General features: G+C 41.8%; 1 protein-coding gene across 1 annotated transcript in view; it reads left to right on the forward strand.

Annotated features, from left to right (window-relative positions):
• Positions 1-286: 286 nt before the first annotated feature.
• Positions 287-21,016, forward strand: part of CFAP58 (cilia and flagella associated protein 58) — a 100,478-nt gene continuing 79,748 nt past the window's right edge. Inside the window, exons 1-7 of the mRNA XM_004580225.4 lie at positions 287-502; positions 7,869-8,150; positions 10,207-10,355; positions 14,061-14,217; positions 15,048-15,242; positions 16,682-16,819; positions 19,136-19,295. Coding sequence (XP_004580282.2) covers positions 494-502; positions 7,869-8,150; positions 10,207-10,355; positions 14,061-14,217; positions 15,048-15,242; positions 16,682-16,819; positions 19,136-19,295 — 1,090 coding nt within the window. The 5' untranslated portion in view covers positions 287-493. The remainder of the gene's footprint in view (positions 503-7,868; positions 8,151-10,206; positions 10,356-14,060; positions 14,218-15,047; positions 15,243-16,681; positions 16,820-19,135; positions 19,296-21,016) is intronic.

Consider the following 21,016-nt stretch of genomic DNA (forward strand, 5'->3'; position numbering starts at 1 on the left):
GCCAGGCCCTGCACTTCCTATTTTTCCTCACATCTTTCCAAGTTAGACCCACGGGAACTGAGGTGATCGTGCCTTCTCTCAGAAGTCATTCCTGAATCTTAACAAGCTCCCCGGCCTCTCCCCCGCCTCTCCCACCGTCCTCTCCCTCGGCTGCCTCTTCCGGTTTGCCCTCGTCCTCACCTGTGGGACGCACGCCACGCCCGGAGGTTCCGCCCCCGCCGGTGAGATTTGCATATTTTCCTGAGGAACCCTGCTCAGGGCCCCGCCCCCTTGGAACCTTCGCGCGCTCCCTAGTGGGCGTGGCAGTTGCCAGGCGACGGGAGGACGCGCCCAGCGCGCAGCGCCCAGTTCCCGCCTTGGGCTGGCGATGGAGGTAGCGCGTCGCCGTGGCCGTTTCAGACGCTGAGGGGAAGAGTACAGCCCCTTCCTCAGACTCGGGCCGGGTTTCTGCGTTCTCCACAGCAGCCTCTGAGGCCGCCCCGGGAGCTTCAAGATGGCCGAGGTCAGGAGTCAGAGCCCTACTGTCATTTCTCGCTCAGCCCATCGTCCCTCTCTTACTGTGACTCATTCCTGCCACACTGATGCTGATTCTTCCTCCGGCGACCTCTATCTGCTTCGCCCGTCTTTCTCTGTTGGTCCTGGCCCTGTTACCACCTGTCCGTCCTTCGGTTGCGTGGGCACATTCCGCAGCCGCTGTTACATTGGTGCTGTGTCTGAGGCAGTAGGAAGTTCTTTGGTCACAGACCCCGGCGTGACCTGCTCCCACTCCTCGAGTTGGAGGGAGAAAGTGGTCCACAGAGAGGTCCACACAGAAATATTGACGATGTCTTCCCTGACTGGGGGAGCCTTTGGAGAAGGCTCTCAGGTACCCTGTCTCTGCTATTCTAGTCGACTTGTCACATCCTCATTTTCATCGTATGATCACCTGCTGTCCCATAGCTCTGGTAAGACCGTCGAGCCCCTCACTGCTGCCCTGTGTTGTCACTGACCCCCGTGTTAACATCCGGCAGCCTCTGTTTCCTGCCCCGTGTTAGTACATCCTCCCCTTCAAGGATGAGAGGTCGTTTCTAGAACCCTTGTATGGCCTGTCCATTAGATCCTTTATTTATACTCTCTACAGCCTCAAGTCCTCATCACTTGCCAGACACAGTCCCCAAGTGCTGCGACCCTCCCCCTGCCCTTCCTTCATCACCTATGACGCTCAGTCAACAGCCAGGAAGGGTGACAGGGTTTGGGAGCCTGATTCAAAACAGAAAAACAGAGGTTCTTATTAAACATGGTGAAGTCCTTAACGCCTGGCGAGGATGACTCCCCCGGGCGGAGACCCTGTGCGGGAGAGCAGGTCTCACACTCAAACCAAGCCTCATCCCTCCTTCCCTTGGCACGGTCCTTCCCCAGCTCTTAATTCCTCCTTACCCTCCGCGTTTGTATTTTCAGACTCTCTTTATAAACTCCATTGTCCCTTTCTTATCCTAAATCTCAAGCCTGTATACTACGCGTTTTCTGGGCCCTGACTGACTGGCGTGTGTGGCTGTGGTCACATTGCTTCTGCCAATACTTTATTCAGCTAGCTCTGTCTTCCTGTGGCCTCTTCTCCTGCCTTCTAGCTTGCCTTTGCTGTCCGTGCTTTCCTTTCGAGTGTCCTCCGCTTTTTCTCCTGGCAGTCATTTTGGTTTACTTTCTTCTTCATTCCTCATACGTAAGTCCCAGACACCAGTAATGTGAACTAGTTATCTTCAGCTTCCATTGCCTTTAATTATTTCTTCTCTCTTCTCTCTTCTATTTTTCTTCTCATTTGACCTCGGTCAATTTTCCCCTATCTCTCCTTTCGGGAGTCTGTTTTTCCACTCTGGCCTCATCACGTTCTACAGTCCTTTCATGTGCCTGGCACATAGTAAACGATGGATAGGTAATGAATGAAGGAAGGAGCGTTTCAGGTCCCCTTTGGTCACTTCATAGTAAATCTATGCTTGCAAAATAGATACCATTATTGCTCTAACAGTGTAGATACCAACAGCTTGTTGGTCACAGCCGAGATCTTCGTTTTGCTTTGCTTTTAATATTAGTATGTTTTTTAATGACACTGTGAACAAATTTATTTTGCTCATCTAAGCGCTTTGGAACTTTCCTTTCTTTGATATTTTTTCATTCCTGTGCTAAGCACCAGGTGTACAGGGAAAACACAGTTTACAAACAAATCATTAGGCTGCTGATCAAGTGTTGACATTAATGCCAGTTGCAGGGATGGAACAGAGAACATTTTTGTGATAAATTTTTTTATGTTCTCATGTTTAGCATCAACAAGGGGGAAGAACAGAGCAACTGGCATAACCATATTTCCTTAATATGAGTTTCTCTTTCTTTGTGAAATTGCTACATTGTGGGCTTTGCAACAATCTGCTTTATTCAGGAAGAAAACCTCTACTGGGTTTAATATCTGTACTGAAGTCATTACACAAAATGAAATAGATATGCTTATGACACCACACTCATCTTCAAAGACTGTTTTGATTGCATGTCATCTTTTGAGATTTAATTAACAATGCAAGTGTTTATGAAAACCAAAAATATGTAGACATTCTTCATTTTGCGCAAGACAGAATTGTCAAAACTGCAGGTATATCAGACTACTTACTCAAAGTCTTAAGAGTAAATTGGATTTTTAAAATTATTATGATTGAGATTAGAAATGGTCTCATTCTTGTTTCTTAGATTGGCAATAGGATAATGATAATAAATCCCTTTTTAGTGTAGGATATCAAAGCAATTTTAGCAGTCCTTTATTCTAAAGTCTGAGGGGTTCTCTATGGCCTTCAGAATAATGTACTCTAGGTCCTTTAGCTTGTCATTCAATGCCCCCAGTCTATTCCTAACCTGCTAGCCAGTCTTCTCCTGTCTTTTCTCTGTCATAGCTCTTATACTGTTGTTCAGTTGGATGCTTGCTTGGAGAAACAGAGAGGAGAGGTATTTCAGGTCAGAGCCAGACCAAAGTCTCAAAGCCTAAAGCCAGAAATTCCATCTGAGTCTCCCACACTGGTGATAAGGGCGCAAGTATTTGGAACATCTTCTACTACTTCCCAGGAACATTAGCAGGAAGTTAGATTGGAACCAGAGTATCTGAGACTCTAAGATTTTTGCTTTGCAGGTGTGGCTTAATACTCTGTGCCACAGCATTGGCCCCAGGCTGGGTTTTTTTTTCTTCCCCTAATATCTCCTACAGGCTTTACCACAGAACTTTCATATGGTAGATTTTAGTATATAGTTTCTGAGTTAATAAGTATCTTTACTAAGTATAGCTATTTTTATTTTTGTGCATATCTAATAGGCAGTAGGTCTAGTTAGCACATTGGAGTACCTGGACTCAGTTCCAGGACAACTGGAGCATCCATGACAAAATACCATAAATTGGGTGACTTAAACCAGCAGAAATTCATTGCTTCCCAGTTTTGGAGCCTGCAAGTCCAAAATCAAGGTGTTGGCAGGGTTATGCTTCTTTCTTGTCTCTTGCGTATTATCCTTTCTTTGCCGTTTCCTAGCTTCTGATAATGGTTGGCAATCCTTAGCTTTTCTTGGATTACAGTGACATTAGTCCAATCTCTGTCTGCATGTTCCTGTCTGGGCCCAGATTTCTCCTTTGCCCAAGGACACCAATACTGTGTGAGGACTACTGCAGTGTGATCTTACCTTAACTAGCTATACATAATTACTGTGTTTCTAAACAAGAACCCTCCCACAGGTGTGAGTGTTAGGACTTTAGCATCCTTTTCTGAGGAACACAGTTCAACTTGTAATAGTGGGAGGCTAAGAGATCTAGCATATCCCTGTACATGTCTTCAGCTACTGGGTGGGCCAAGACCAAAGCCAAGATTGAGGAGCTCAATTCCGTTCTCCCACATGGATGGCAGGAGTCCAGTTATTTGAGCTGTCCTTACTGCCCATCCCCCACCTTCCCATTTCCCTACCTCTGGTCCTGCTGCAGTTGGCAGGAAGCTAAGGAGTCAAGAACTGAGTCCAGGTACTCCAATGTGCTAAATGTCCACTTCCCTAGGTTTTTTTTTTTAAACAGAAAGAAATGGAGTTTCTTTTTTTCTCTTTTTAAATTTTTTTTATTATTATTATCATTTTATGATACAGTTCCATAGACTCCTGGTATTTCCCTTATCCCAGCCCCAAGTTCCACTCTCCCCCCTGCCTAGTTCCTCTATATCATTACTAAAGTATAGTTCTTCATACACAGTCATATGTCCATCATTGCAGGCATGGAAAATGGCAGAAAGTCCAGCATCCTATTGCCAAGATATAGTAAACAGTTTCATTGTAAGTCCATCTTTGTCTGGAAGTAGAAAAGCATACTACATTGTATCCTCACATATAGGTATGTTAGTCTCCATTTCACAGCTACTGTACATCCCCTCAAATGAAAAGTCATAATACAAAATCAACAATAGAAAGGAAAATCGAAATTTACAATGCCATGAAGTTAAATAACATGCTACTAGATATGACGGTCTCCATTGCACAACTACTATACATCTCCTTAAATGGAAAGCCATGAAACAAAATCAACATCAGGAAGAAAAAAGAAATTAACAACATCATGAAGTTGAATAACATGCTACTAAATGACTAACGTGTAGCTGAAGAAATGAAAATCAAGACCCTTCTTGCAGAAAAGGATGCTACTCTATGATCTATGAGTCATTGAAGAATTTAATCAGAAGAAAGTGTTTTGAAGAGATGAAACTAACAGAAAACATCAAAACCCATGCAATATAGATTCTGCTGATTTTTGTTGTTGAAATGTGTCTCTTCTAGACAACAAATAGATGGGTTTTGTTTTTTAATCGCGTCTACTACTCTGACGTTTGATTGAGCTTAAGCCATTTACATTCAGAATTAATATGTATGGATGGTATTTTGGTCCTGTCATTTTAGGAATGAATTGTTTGTTGGTTTAGTCTTCTGTTGTCATTTTACTGGGATGTTCTTCACATTTGCCTTTGGTTTTGTTTGGGGCTATTCCTCTTCTCTGTCAAGAGAACATCTTGAAGTATCATTTGTAGGGCAGGTTTAAAAGAGGAAAATTCTTTTAACTTTTCTTTACTGTGGACAGTTTTTTTTCTTTTAGAATCTGGAATATGTCACTCCATTCTCTTCTTGCCTGTAGTTTCCTGTGAGAGATCTCCTGTGAGTTTAATTGACATTCCTTTATATGTCAATTGATTTTTTTCATGTGCACATTTAAGGATCTTTTCCTTATGTTCAATTGAAGAGAGCTTGATAATCATGTGTTGTGGTGAAGATCGCTTTAGATCAGGCCTGTTGGGAGTTCTGTGCCCCTCCTGGATGTTGTTTCCCAATTCTTTCTCTAGATTAGGGAAATTTTCCTTTATTATTTCATTAAATATATTTGTAAAACCAGTTTCTCTTTCTGCACCTTCTGGGACTCCTATAACTCTTAGATTTGGCCTCTTAATAGTGTCTTTCAATTCTTGAATACTTATTTTGGCCTGATCCAGCTCTGCTTTCAGCTTTTTGTTTGCTTCCCCCTGATGACAGGAAATACCTTCCAGTTCTGAAATTCTTTCTTCTGCTTGCTTCATTCTATTTTGGAGACTCTCCACTGTACTTGGAATTTGCTCTACTGTGTTTTTAATTTCTGATATATCAGCCTTGATTTGCTTTATTGCTGCTATTGCTTGTGTAACATATTCCTTAAATTCTTTGAACTCTTGTATGTGCTTCTCAGTGTTGATCAGAAGCTTTAAAATTTTTCTGAATTCTGTGTCCCCCATTTTCTCAATGTCTTCCTCAGTTAACTCTGAGGTCGGCATAGGGTTTTGCTCCTTTGCAGGGTTGTTTTCAGTAATATTCATTGTGCCTTTGTCTCTTCTTTTGCTCTTAGTCATTGTACTTCTGGTTAGCAGAGTCTTCTCCTTGGGGTAGGTTTCTAAGCTGTGTCACCCACAGGTCTACAATGTGATTTTACTTATTGCAGTTGGTACACAACTCTTTGCTTGCAGCCTCCAGCGTGTTCCAGGTTTGGATTCTTATGCTAGATCTCCACAAAGAACTCTGTAGCCCCAACTCCTGGCTCACCACTCTCCACCTCCTGTGCTATCGTGCTGAGGCTGCACAGTTGCCTGTACAACCTTTCTCCTACTTCCGGTTGGAGCAGGTCCCAGGATTAGGGAGACACCAGGTGTCCTATAGAGCTAGGTTGTTGGTGGCACTGATCTTGTCTGAACCTGTTGGACGTTAGGTCTGGGTGCCACACGTACCTATTTTGACCCGTACAATGCCACAGTCGCTATTGTTTTCCTGTGGGACCAGTGCAATCCATGGAACTCAGTGAGTTCTCGCCAGCTCAGCACATGTGCAGTTCACTATTGCCCTCTGCAGTCCTAAAGCTTTTGCCACAGTGTACAAAATGGCGCCTGACATTCCACTACTAGAGTTCTTGATCTGCTGGCCATCAGGTCTGAGGGCTATCCAGACCTGTCTTGGGTGGAACCTGTAGAATGCCACATTGATGTAGTTCACTGAGTCAGAAATGAGTTCACTCCCACCTCAGCGTATGCTCAGTCCTTACCCTTGCCTTTGCCTCCTTAGGCAAAACGGAATCCAATTCAGCTGTAGGGGGCTGATTGGGCTGTGAAATCTACCCTGTTCTCACACTGCTCATCTGGGATCGGCTGCTCTGTCTCTGCTCCTGGTCAAATCAAATGGACCAGCAGGATGGACAGTTCTTTGTCTGGGCTCACCTCCCAAGCTCCCAGTGGAAGTTTCTTCCCACCTGGTTGCTGGTGGAGTTCTGGCTGCTGGTGGAATTCAGATCGCTGTTAGCTGAATGCCGCTGGAGTATCAATCACTGCAACACCACACTGTTGTGTCTGCTACTTTTCTGTGTCTGTCAGTCTCCAGGTACCCCTCTGCTGTTGTTCTTTCCTATTTTCTGGGATTGTCCTCTCTGCTTCATCCTGAGTAAATGTTTCTCCATCCATTTAAACGTGTCCTTACCCTATTCCACCATGTTGATTCTCTGAAATGGAGTTTCTATTTAAGAGTGTAGTCTGTATTTCAGATTGCTTTCACTATGTGCTTTAATAATATTTATGCCAGGGTCTTTGGACATCTGATCTCAACACGTGATGACACCCCTTGGCAGTCCTGAGGAATGTTAAGCAGGACCCAGTGCAAACTGATCAGGGTTTGGAATAATTTTAACAGTATACTAATTCACTGAATGTTGACTTTTTGCCAGCTACTTGGTCAATTTAATCTCATCCTACATTTCAGAGTAGGAAATATTATCTTAATGCATACATTACGTATCAATAGATCCCAATGTATATGTAAGTGTAGATAATGTATGTATATATATTTAGTGTGTGTATTTATACACACATATTAGGATACTTGCAAAAGTTCATGGCAATTGGAATTAAAAATGAAAATCATTTTGGTGCAAAATTTATGAAATCCAAATGTAGCGTTTTTTTTATAATACACAATTCCATGAGAGTTTTTCAGAATTTTTAAAATTTTGTTTTATTATCCTTCCTTTTTTCCCCATAATACATTTTTTTGTGGATGTAGGGGTTCGTTCCTCTCCTACCTCCTCCAAAAATGTTTTGAAACGTCTCACATAAGCACAAAAATACACAGGCAACCCCATCCCACCCATCTATGTACAGGTCAATCAGAGCATGAACAGCCACTCTTCTTGTCATGTAATCTTAGTTTTTCTGCTTGTTAATGCCTTTTATTTTGCACCTATGCATGGTGTTTCCTTCAGGGGTGATGTTTTCTCAGTAGCCACGTGTGAATGCTGCAATGCTGATTTCCATCTGTGCTCTTTTGTGCAGGAGAAGGGTGAAAAGCTAGTGCTGGAAGAGACTGCCTTTGAGGAAATTGAAAGAGATTTCCAGATGGTTCTTGGTGAACTCTCAGGAGATAAAAGTCTGGACAAATTTAGGATTGAATATGAGAAACTTCATGCTGTCCTGAAAAAGTCCTATGACAATGAGAAGCGTTTGATGGCCAAGTGCAGAGAGCTCAATGCAGAGATTGTGGTTAATTCCGCGAAGGTCGCCACTGCCCTGAAGGTCTCACAGGATGATCAGACCACCATTGCGTACTTGAAGAAGGTCAGTGGTTGGGCTTGTGCCTGTGCGTAAACCTTCCCAGCTCCAGGCTGGTGGTAAAAATGTACATGATTTAAACATTCATTAGGCCTAGGGAATAATGTTCTTCTTCAAGGAAAATTATTAGCATGGGTGAATTTCACCAGGTAGAAAATAATGCAGGGCCTTGCTGGCTTGGTTTCTGGGGGAGTAACGGATTAGCACAAAGATTTAGAATTGCGTAAATGCAGTATTAGAAATCTCAATGCTTGTTTAATGCGAGAAGAGCAGTGGAATATCTCAAGATGATAGATTGTTGAAGATATTTTCACATTTCTATACTGCCTGTTTTTGGGAGGGAGACCACCTTGAGAATTTCAAATGTAATTTTCTTGACTCTTTGATTTGTATCCATTTAATTCTTCTTTGATCCACCCAGTTCCTCTTAATAGGAGATCAGGGGTTTAGTCTGGAGGTGGATACTGACGAAGTTTGGCTTTATTTTCTGCTGTAATTTTTCATCCTTAATTGTTTTACATTATTTTGAATGTAAATCGAAATATTCCTTGTTGATCTTAGCGTAATGGGATATTGAAACGTATTCATGTACAAAATCCTAGTTTTTAAGAAGTAATTTATAAAAATCTGAGACAATTCTCTTGATATTATGCAACTAGATGTCATCCAATTCAAATTAATTTCCATGATTATACAGGATAAGACTTACCTGATTTTTGTGTATTATGTTTCCTCTCTAATGTTACTTTGTTCATCTCTTTCCTGAAAAACTAATGTAAACAGGTTTTTACTTATTTTTATGATGGGAAAAATCAATTTTTATTTTATGTTTGTAATGAAAAGAGCAGTCATGAATTGATTATAATGTATTTGGTAAAGCTGATTTGGATTAAATTTAACAGAACCATTTGAATATTGTTTGAATATATCATTTGAATATATTTGCTTTGCCCAAAAAGGGTTGCTCTGTAAGAACATATCCCAGAAACTGACATTTTGTTTAGAGTCACTGAATTATGCGCTGTGGTTACTCAAGAGATCTTTCTCCAGTTTAATAACAAGCATGAATTTATTAATTTAAATTAAATATTCTCATTCACTCATTTCTTGACAACATGAAAGTAGACTAGTTTCACTTAAGGCTGGCAGATTCTTGTCTGTGTAAACGGCTCACATTCCACTTGACAAGATTTTGCGAGAAAGTTAAGTGACTAGATAAAATTCAAGGCTGTTTCCAACACCCTGCCCTTTGCTCCTCTCCTCCAAAGGCTGTAATTTGCTTTCAAGTTCCTGTGTTAATTTTCCATAGTGATTTTCATAGCTAAAGGAAACCAAGGCTGCCTGAATCCTTGTGTCCCTTCCTTGCTTTGGGTTTTGTTTTGCCCCTAGGCACGTTTGAGATTAGAAGCTCTAGATTTGGGTTTCTAAAAATTGAAATTCCTAATGCTTTTGTGTTTAGTTTTGTCACAGGAAGAGCAGCATCACTTTGGGCTGTTCTAAGAAACAAATTGCCATCCAGGATCTCACTTGGGCCTTTGTATATGTAAATCTACATTTTATATGTAAATCTACATATTTACATACACACATCTACATGTTTACATACATTGAGAGGCTCAATCCAATGTATCATTTTATCATTTGGATCTACAATCATTCATGTGATGAAGTTTTTTTTTTTTGTTTTTTTTTTTTCGTGAGGGGAGAGGATAGATATTTGGATTGGGAAAGCAGGCCAAATTTCATTTTTAATTTTGCAGCCTTGCCAACATCTATGTGGAAACAATCCCCTTAGCTAAAACAGCCCTGTAGTGTGTGTTGTAGTGGTTTCACCCACACAGCAAAACATGTGCCTTGCCCCTCCCCTTCTTTAACAGTGACTGGTTCTTGTTGGGCAATAAGTAAGTACAAATTTGTGTACAATGTGCAACATAGAACATGGAACAGTCTTTGTCTAAAAATGACAACTACACTTTGGTCAACAGTGTTACTCTATTTGCTAGTTTATCTTGTGCCTGGAACCCAGTTTGGTTTTCTCATTGATATCTCATGGCCCATCCAGGAAGTTGAAAAGGCCTGGAAGATGGTGGACTCAGCCTATGATAAGGAGCAGAAGGCGGAGGAGACAATTCTTGCCCTGAAAGAGGAAATAGTGAACATGACCAAGCTAGTTGAGCAAGGGTCTGGACTGACACTGGACCAGGATAGCAAGTAGGTCACAGCCTTCTTGATTTAGGTTGAGCTTACTCTTACAGAAATCTTCAGCTGACAGCCTGGAGCTTGCTGCTGTTTCCTTGAAGATCCTTAGTGATACAAGATAACTATTATGCAAAACCTACTTGATTTATTAAAACAACAACAACAACAACAACAACCACCAAAATCCAGTTCTTTTTTGTTGTCTTCCCAGAGATGTTTTTCTTTTGCAATTCTTATTTATTTTATTGACTTGAGAGAGAAATAAAGGAAGAGAGATTGATTTTTTTTTTTTAAAGATTTATTCATTTTATTACAGCCAGATATACACAGAGAGAGGAGAGACAGAGAGGAAGATCTTCCATCCGATGATTCACTCCCCAAGTGAGCCGCAACGGGCCGGTGCGCGCCGATCCGAAGCCGGGAACCAGGAACCTCTTCCGGGTCTCCCACACGGGTGCAGGGTCCCAATGCATTGGGCCGTCCTCGACTGCTTTCCCAGGCCACAAGCAGGGAGCTGGATGGGAAGTGGAGCTGCCGGGATTAGAACCGGCGCCCATATGGGATCCCGGGGCTTTCAAGGCGAGGACTTTAGCCGCTAGGCCACGCCGCCGGGCCCGAGAGATTGATTTTGATTGCTAATTCACTGCCCAAAAGCCCGCAGCAGCCAGGTTGGACCAGGCTGATGCCAAGATTCAGGAACTCAATCCAGGTTTGCAGCATGGACGGCAGGACTCCTTTGAGCCTGTTGTCTCCTAGGGTAAGCATTAGCAGGAGGCAGGAATTCAAATTTGGGCACTCTGACATGGGATGCAACTGTCTCAAAATTGTGATCTCCTTCTGGTCTCCCTGTCTGCTGGAATATCTTCCCATCTTTATTTCACCACTGCTCCCAGATTCATGCTTCTGAGATGCACATACCCTTATCCCCAGCATGATAGCCACCAGACCCAAAGGGTATAGTCCAGCTCCTGGGGAATGCTGTGCAGAGACCCTCATAGGTCTGTCAGAGCCAGCCCCTTCAGCCTCATGCTCGGCCACACCATGTTGCTTATGCCTCTCTTCCCTGGTACAATCTGCATCTCGTGGGGCACGTATTTTCTTTCATTCTGTTCATGGTAAACTCCTATTCATTCTTCAAGATCCATGCAAACATCATCTCTAACTCTCTCTCTCTCTCTCTCTCTCTCTCTCTCTCTCTCTCTCTGTGTCTCTTAAGATTTTATTTATTTTTATTGGAAAGTCAGATATACAGAGAGGAGGAGAGACAGAGAGGAAGAACTTCCCTCCAATGATTCACTCCCCAAGTGACCACAATGGTCAGAGCTGAGCCAATTTGAAGCCAGGAGCCAGGTGCTTCTTCTGGGTTTCCCAGGTGGGTGCAGGGTGCCAAGGCTTTGGGCTGTCCTCAATTGCTTTCCCAGGCCACAAGCAGGGAGCTGGATGGGAAGCGGGTCTGCTGGGATTAGAACTGGTGTCCACATGGGATCCTGGTGCATGGGATCCTGGTGCCGTTAAGCTACTGCACCAGACCTGCAAACACCATCTTAACCAATCACCATGAGCATCTCTATCCCAACCCCCTCTTCACTCCTAGATCCCAGTGGCTAGGCTGAACGAATCAGTGTATTTTCTGGCCTGGTATGAAAGCCTATCAGCTTAAGTCCCAGCCTTGCACATGCCGGGATCCCATATGAGCACTGGTTCATGTCCTGGCAGTCCCCATTTCCCATCCTGCTCTCTGCTTGTGGACTGGGGAAGCAGTTGAGGATGGCCCAAAGCCTTGGGACACTGTACCTGCATGGGGAAACCCTGGCTTTGGATCAGCTCAGCTCCAGCCATTGCAGCCACCTGGGGAGTGAATCAGTGGGCATAAGATCTTTTTCTCTCTATCTCTCCTCTTCTCTGTATGTCTGACTTTCCCCTCCCCCGCAAAAGATCAACGTCTTCTCTGTTTTCATAAGATCCAACATATATTTCCAGTGTGACACACAGCATGTCATATCACAACTATTTATTGATGTGTTTCTCTACTCACTGGGCTGTGAGCTTTCTGAATGAAGACATTATTTCCATGGTAGAACATGCAAAACATCACATTAGTTAATGAGTCAGGAGTGAATGTATATTTTCTTGAGCAGCTTCATTCAAACGTTAGGGCCCTCTGGGTTTCTTATGCCTTCCCTATCAATTGGCCCTGCATTGGTAATTATCTCTAAGCATAGGTATCAAGGAAGGAATAGAAAAAACAAACAAGAGATCCCGATGATGATGGCTCCTATCTTCTCGCCAAAGTCAGGCATATTCAGAACTGGTACTTCAGAGCAATACAAGGGAATGGATTCAAGCAGGAGGATTTTGTGCGTGTGTGTGCGCGAATTGGAACAAAACTATAGTGACTGTTTAGCCCGAATTTTATCTAAGATAGTATGTTCAGATGTCCTTCTTCCTAATAACCTGGGGATTTGAAGTTTCATTGCTGGAGAAAAAGAGTTCAGGGAAGATGTGAGGGTTCCTTATTGAACATCTGTATTATATCAAAGGTGCTGGTAAATAAATATTGTCAAATTTCCAGAAAGATCTGGAAAGACACAGAATGATCTTCTATCCACCTTTTTATTCCCCAAATGACCACAGTGGCCACACTGGGCTGGGTCAAAGTCAGGAGCCTGGAACTCCATTCTAGTCTTCCATGTGGGTGCCAGAGCCCCTAACACTTTGGCTAGCTTCCACTGCTTTCCCAGGTGCATTAGCAAGGAAGTGGATTGGAAGTGAAGCAGTTGGAACTTGAACCAGTGCTCATATGGGATGCCAGAGCTGCAAATGATGACATTAACCAGCTATACCACAACTCCGACCTCCTGTTTTGACTGGTCATTTGATGACTCTTAGCTATGAGTTCACAGGGTACATTCTTGACGGTGTCACCTCTGTGAGCTAACTCACTCCAGATTCCTTTTGCCACTGAGGTTGTAGTCAACCAGCACGTTCCCTCTGAAGGCACACATTCTGCAGAGTGTCATGCCAAATCAAGTGGAATAATTTTTTTGAAATGCAGAGAAACCTGCCTTATAAATCCAATAGATGAATATTATCATGCACTCTCTAAAAACTGGTATCATGAATAACTTTCAAGATTTTGTTCTTGCAAACATTTTATTTGGATTTCATCCCTTTGGGAAAAGCTAATCTCCTTGGGTGAATGGATAAAAAAGTGGCAGTGCATATTATTTGCTTACATTTGTGCTTTTTTTTAGACTTTATGGCAATGCTCATAGCCCAGCAATGGATACATTAAAAAAATAATGTATTGAATTGACATATCCATAGGGTTAATTACAAGAGTTGGCAATAGCAATGTAGTCTTAACATATTTGAATAATACAGAGATGTGGAAGTATGATTCTCCAACCTTCCCATTTCAGATTCCAGTTATCGAATTGGAATTATTTTTAACATTCTGAAAAATGCCCACTAAACTTACACACACATAATAACTGTATATTCTTAATAATAAAAGATTATATTGCACATATTATTGGCATTCCTCGTTTTTTAGTTAACATGTTACAAACAACTCCTGTGTTGGGACATAAAGATCTTTTTTTCTAGTGATTGAATAGTGTTCCTTGTTGACTTGGAAAATGAGCTTAGTCACAATCTATAGGGCCCATGGACAGATGGCCATTTTAGTCTGACTCCCATGTTCTTCCTTTATAGTATCCGAGATTTACTGAAGTTCAAAGAAGAAGTGACAAAGGAGCGAGACCAGCTCTTGTTAGAAGTAGTGAAGTTACGAGAGTCCTTAGCTCAGACCACTGGACAGCAACAGGAAATGGAACGATCGAAGGAAGAGGCAGAGCAAGCCATCAGTCAGGTCTGCTTGATCAAGGGCTATTATCTTCTGGAGGATTCCTTGTCCTTCCACAGTCCCCTTTTCATTTGGTTCTCTTGAATATGTCCCCTTGGTGCCCAAATGGAGCATCCCCTGCTCTGCTTATTTCTCAGTTTGGTTCACGTGAGAGCAGTTCTACATGGGTCACTTCCCCACATCTTCTGTCTCAGAAGTTCCTAAGATGGAGACTCCCTACTTAGAATTCTGCTCAAGCTGATGTCAAATAAGGTCTGAGCATGCAGAGGCTCCTTTGACCTGTCTGTTAGAAAAGCCATCTAATCAAATCCTTTTGGACACTATATGTAAAGCCAGACTCCAAGTGGATAGTACACACTGTGCAGTCTCCAGGAGTAAAACACAAGACATTTTTCAGCATAAGAGAAAAGGCTTTTTATCGAATTTGGACATCAAGGCACTTTGTTTAGTAATATCCAGGATGATGTGAAAACAGTTATATTTAGGGTAGCCAATCACATTTTTGGGGGGCTCTAATTGGTAGGGTATTGGATGGAATTTTTCCCTGTATAATGTCCTTAGATTTCTGGGCCTGCATATTTAGGTAGTTTTATAGCATCTATTCTGGATTGTTGGGTACCATCAGGGTAGGCATTTGGTGTCAAGGCCCTGAAAAATACTACAGAATATTCCTGGCAGAATTCAATACTGGGGCTCAAGGCTAATGGCTCTAGAGAAAGAATTGATACCGCAAAGTGATTGCACAGGCAGGCCTGAGAGAGGGGGAGCTTGAGTGACTGAGACCTGCCATAGCAAGGGGGAATCCTCATCTTCCCTCTCCTTTTTGTAACCATTAGTTTCAACAAGAAATCCAGCAACGTCAGAATGAAGCTTCGCGGGAGTCTCGGAAGAAGGAGAAACTGGAGAAGGAGCTCAAACAGATTCAGATGGATATGGACACGAGGCAGACAGAGATCAAAGCCCTTCAGCAGTATGTGCAGAAGAGCAAGGAGGAACTTCAGCGGCTGGAGCAGCAGCTGAAGGAACAGAAGGTGAGCTGGGATGGGCGGCACCATGGGTTCTTAGAAAACCAAGAAAACCCAAGGGGAGTGCCTGTGCTCACAGCCTGTTGGTGCGTTGTGCATGGATGGGAAATGGAGCAGCTAGGACTATAACTGGTGCTCATATGGGGTGCCAGGGATGCAAGCAAAGCACTGGCCTGCTAGCCATGGTGCCAGCTCCTTGTAATTTAACTTTAAATTTCGACTTTAAGAAACCATACCTGGTCTTTATATATTTTTAATATTGTACTATTTTAAACATTTCCCTATTGTAGTGATTCAAGGTAGCACAAATATTAATACTTCTATTGTCTTTTCTCATTTCTCAAATAAGCAATTCATGTAATTGTAAAATCTTTTCTCAAAATTATTTTCTCTCAGGGTATCAGCTTCCAAAGAATTATCAAGTCATTCAGCAATTTTCGGCTTTTAAAACATGGATATTAGAATGCATTGCTTTGTCAGTTGCTTTAATAATTTTATATAAATCCGAAAGTCAAATAGATAATAGTCAACATACTGTCACCAGGAGAAAAATGTGAGATGTCTGTAAGCATGAAATTTGAAAGGCTTTAGGATATCATAATAAAACTGTACTGCTTTGTTTAGCAATATCCAGGACTCCTGTAAAACACAATTGCATGTTTAGCATAGCTGATTTCATTTATTTAGTTCCTATTGATGAAAACTAAGATGAATTCTTTCCATGCTCAAATTAAATGCATGAAAGTTACATTTTGAAGCAGGTACTCAAACCATCCTCTCTGCTCATCTTCTATTTCCTAATCCCAATAGAAATGACCTCCCAAGTACAATCCTTTTTCTTTTTTCTTTCTTTTTTGTTAAACTGTGTTCACCACAGTCATGGTAGGGGAGAAGAAAATCCAGCTGAAATAAATCATTCCACTGTTATTGCATGGTTTCGACTTAGGTTAGATTAAAGGGGTTTGCTTTTGTGTTGGTGTTAGAGAATGGTTCTGTTCCCGAAAATGTTGTAGGCATGTTCATGCAGGATTTGCTTCTGAAGATGTAGCTTCGGAGCCCCATAGCTTATAAAACCAATTTTAGATCTCTAGCTCATTTGCAATGATTTTATAGCAATTGTTGCGTATGCGAAGCCTGCCAAATGGCAAACCGGCATTAAAATATTTATCCACCACCTGTGAACAAGACTTCCCAAGGTTCACAGAAAAAAAGAAAGAAAAAAAACTTACGCTATGTTATTCATTAGAATGTGTCATTCTCCTTAGCCATTTAACATTCATCATATTTGAGCGCGAGAGCTTTCAACAGGGAAGAATAATCTCTACTAAGACAAACAAGTGTGGTGGCTGTTATCTTCCCAGGAGGCTGGAGAGGCCTCCTGTGCATGTATGCAGATGCTGTAATCAGATTAAAAAGCATTAACTAGCCTGCTCCACACCTTTCAGATACTGAATGAGCGAGCTGCAAAGGAACTCGAGCAGTTTCAGATGAGAAATTCGAAGCTTCAGCAAGAGAACGAACAGCACACTCTGGTTTGTGAGCAGTTAACCCAGGAGAACCAGCAGAAGGCGTTGGAGCTCAAAGTAAACACCAAGCGACATGTCTGTCCCCTAGCACTCCTTTCCTCCTTCCCTGGGAACACAGGTTTGCCTTTGGAGTTGGGGCTTTTGGTTGGATAAACTTGCACTAGCTCTGGTGCTGAACAGTCACCTTGCTCCATCTGAGGCAGGTGGGAACCTACAATCATTGCTTTATGCCTGAAAGCAACAGTTAGGTATCTTTCATTCTTAGAAAACCACAGACCTGACCTGATGACTGATCATAGCTTGCTTTCAAAGCAAGCTCAGATATTCAAAGCAAGCTAATTCATTGATTATTTTGTAAGTAACCCTGTTGCCCAGAGCTGGAGACCATTCCTGTGCATAAGGAGCAGATAATTCAAATTGTGCTTCACTACAGACACGCGGAAGTTGGGGTGGCACGGCTGGGTTTTAAACTCAGGACTCTACATCTGATTTTCCCCCTTTCTAAGCATATTTCAAGAAAGGGCTCTATTCTTTTCTCCACCCTCGGATTAACTGAATAGTTTTACATTTATCCGTTTAATTCTGAAAAGCTCTATATCCCTTAGTTTGGTTATGTTAGAATATTGGGCATAAAAGAAGCAGCCTTTTGAGCATGCACGAATTTAAGCAGTGACTCATAACATTTTTTTGTATTCCAGTCTCCTGAGAGACGAATGAACGCACATGTTCACGTGGATGCACACACTCATTTGTACATCCTGAATCTTCTTTTGTGTGCTTCCTGGGTATAGGAGAGTTTTTCAGGATGTTTTTAAAGTCCCACCTGGGGGCCTAAATTATTAGCCATTGTATTCAAGTATTTTAGAAGTGAAAAGGACCTTGAAGTCAGCCAAGTTGAACTCTAGGGCTTGAGCCTGAGGAATCCAGGATGAGTTGATTCAAAATGTGTGTGTGTGTGTGTGTGTGTGAGAAGGAGAGACAGGGAAAGAGAGAGAGAGAGAGAGAGAGAGAGAAAGATAGAAAGAGAGAGATAGAATGAAAGAGAGAGAGAAAGAGAGAGAGAGAGAATGCAGCAAGCTGAAGCAGAGGTGAAATGGTTCCTTAAGTCAGAAAAATATATTGGCCCCTAACACAAAATTTAAATACTTGGGCCATGAATTCTCTCGTTCGCTAACAAGAGCAGGGCATGCTGAAGATGACTGTGTCTGTTGTTAGACCCTAAACCCAGTGGGATTTGGCTTCTGGCAGCAACCTGAAGGTAACAGGCATAACTAATTTCTGTCTCTTCCTCACTGTCAAGAGTTGAGACGATTGTCACCCTTTGTTTGCCTGAAAATCTCCAGTTGCTTTTCCAGTCATTTCTAATATTAAAGTTTTTTAAAATGTGAATTTAATTAATTTTAAAAGCCATTAAGTTGGAAGTCCAAAACTCTGATGAATACCTGGTACTATCATTTTCTAGAATAACTTTTTTCAGTTGCTTTTGCTATTATGTAGACTTGCTATTTCCTATTACCCTGGTGTCATTTTTTTTTTTAAAGATTTGTTTATTTTTATTGGGAAGGCAGATTTACAGAGAGAAGGAGAGACACAGAGAAAGATCTTCCTGCTGGTTCACTTCCCATGTGGCCTCAATGGCCAGAGCTGAGCCTATCTGAAACCAGGAGCCAGGAGCTTCCTCTGGGCTTCCCATATGGGTACAGGGTCTCAAGGCTTTGGGCCATCCTCCACTGCTTTCCGGGCCATAAGCAGACCATAAGCAGTAAACTGGATGGAAGGCAGAGCAGCCAGGACATGAACTGGAGTACATATGAGATCTTGGCACTTGGATGTGGAGGATTAGTCAGTAGAGCCATTGCATGGCCCCTGCTTTGTCTTCTTGTCTCTGTATGCATCCACTAATACACATTGAGCAAAAAAGATCTCATTCTGTAGTGGAGGTAGTTGAGGGGCTCATTTCTCCAAAAGAATATTTGAGTATTTTATAGAGTGTTAATAACTTTCTCCAAGAGATAAATTTCTAAGCCTATACAAATTGCTCATTGAATAAAGTATTTGCACAAAATTCATTTTGTGGTATATATAACCCGTAATTTTATTTTACTTGATACCACAATTAGATGGTGCCTTAATACATCAAATTTTATTATCTTTTCTTTATCTTTAGCTTCTGTAGACATGTATTTTATTCAGAAAATGGTTTCTCAATTTCTCTCAAAACCAAACTCTGTGTGTTGTGATTTAATCCCATAGTACAACCTTACAACAGACTTAGAAGAGTTCCTTTCTATTGCTTCTGAGTTTACCACCATTCAGGCACTGGTTCTTTCATTACTCAGTTTCCTGGTTAATTTTCCCCCTTGCTAATTACAGGCCAAAGAGGAAGAAGTCCATCTCATGCGCCTTGACATTGCGAAGCTCAACAAAATCAGAGAACAAATCCATAAAAAATTGCACCAGATTGAAGATCAGAAGGCAGAAGTGGAACAGAACAAAGAAACCCTAAAAAATCAGATCCTGGGATTAGAGCGAGGTGAATCATTTTGTGCATTGTTTCATTAATTTACAAACCTTCCATTGGTGATGGCAGTTGGAACCCAGGACTTCATGTGTACAAACACAAAGCATCCCAGATAAAATCAATTTTAAAAAGCATCAATAAATAAACAACAAACAGCCAGTATGGAGGGGGCATCATTTTGTAAATCTTAAATTCTTTCATCAAAAAAGAATCCTTCAGTGGGTTTTGTTGGTACAATGCAGAGCCAGCCTAAAGCTTGGCTCTGCATTTATCATGGAGTAGATAGCACAGATAGTCTTCAATTTGGATTTGCAGAATACGAGGATTACACCAGAATGAATTGTCCTTCCTTAGCGTCATCTGGGACAACATTGCATCAATGAATCAGCGACACAGGAAGAAATAGTTTCTAACATATTTTCTCTGTCGGTGCTTGACCACGTGATGAATCCTTATTTTACCCAACTGAATCTGATCTGGCAAGGTCAATGTAAGTGCCAGGAGAGGGACAGAAAAATCAGCGAGGATGTCAACTGTGGAGTCCGTTCTGCGTGGATTTAGGTCCCACTTCCAGCACATGTACTGGCTGTGGGCTGAAATGGATGCATGCACAAGAGCATCCAGCAGTGGAGGGTAGTTACTGGATAGCACCTGTCATCATCCAGAAATACTGTCTTCTGAATAAGAGTGTAATGCCATTAAGATATACTAGTCAAATTCAGCATGGCGGAAACATCTCTAGATGGAGATGGAGAGTTTGGATATGAATTTTGGCTTCAGTGTAATATGTAAGTCAGGGATACCTCAGTCTCTCTGACTTCATGAAGGCTGCAGTGTTGAAAATCCTTGAATGAAACACAATCTGCTAGAATTTACCTCACTGAAAGCCAGGCACATCTAAATGTCCTCAGATATAAATAGTATTTGTAATAAGGGGAATTCTGTATACTAATTTAATGTATTTATTTGAAAAGCTTATGTATTAGAGCCAGAGAGAGAAAGAGCACATCTCCCACATGGGTTACTGGGACCCAACTGCCTTATGGCATCATCAGTTATCTCCCAGAGCACACACCAGCAGGAAGCTGGAATGGAGAGAGGAGCCAGGACTCCAACCCAAACACTCCTATATAGAACGTGGGCTTCTCAGCTGGCCTCTTAATGGCCAAGCCATATGTCCAGCTCAGGAATGAATCTCTTACTGGACGTAGTTGCAACCTGACAGTGTCTCTGTTCATCTAATTCAATATACTGAATGCAGCTGTGCTCATCACTTGGTAGATGCAGAACTCTGCCCTCAGAATATGAAGCCAAGTTTACCAGGTGATGTTTTCCATGACATGTGAAAAAAAATCGAGCCATTAGAGCATACCTTTTGTAACTGTTGAATGACTATGGAAACACTCCCCTATTTAAAGGTTCTGTATTTCCGCTTACACTATTGTGAAGTTTGGGACAATTTTTTTTCCTTTCAGTATTGATTCCAATTATCCATCCTTAAGACACATTTATAAAAGCCATGGAGTTCTCTCTGTGGTTACTTTACCAATAGTGTTAACATTGCTGATCCTTCTCCAGACCTGATTCTTTTTGATGTACTCAGTTGGCATTGGTTAGGAACATAATGACGAGGAACAGGATTCTTAAATATCTTATGATTTTCTGCTATAAAACCAAACAAATGAACTGAAAAGAAAAAACAATCAGGATCAGTAAAAAAAGCTCAATAGATG

The sequence above is a fragment of the Ochotona princeps genome, chromosome 13 (assembly GCF_030435755.1).
Source record: "Ochotona princeps isolate mOchPri1 chromosome 13, mOchPri1.hap1, whole genome shotgun sequence".
Classification (NCBI taxonomy): Eukaryota; Metazoa; Chordata; class Mammalia; order Lagomorpha; family Ochotonidae; genus Ochotona; species Ochotona princeps.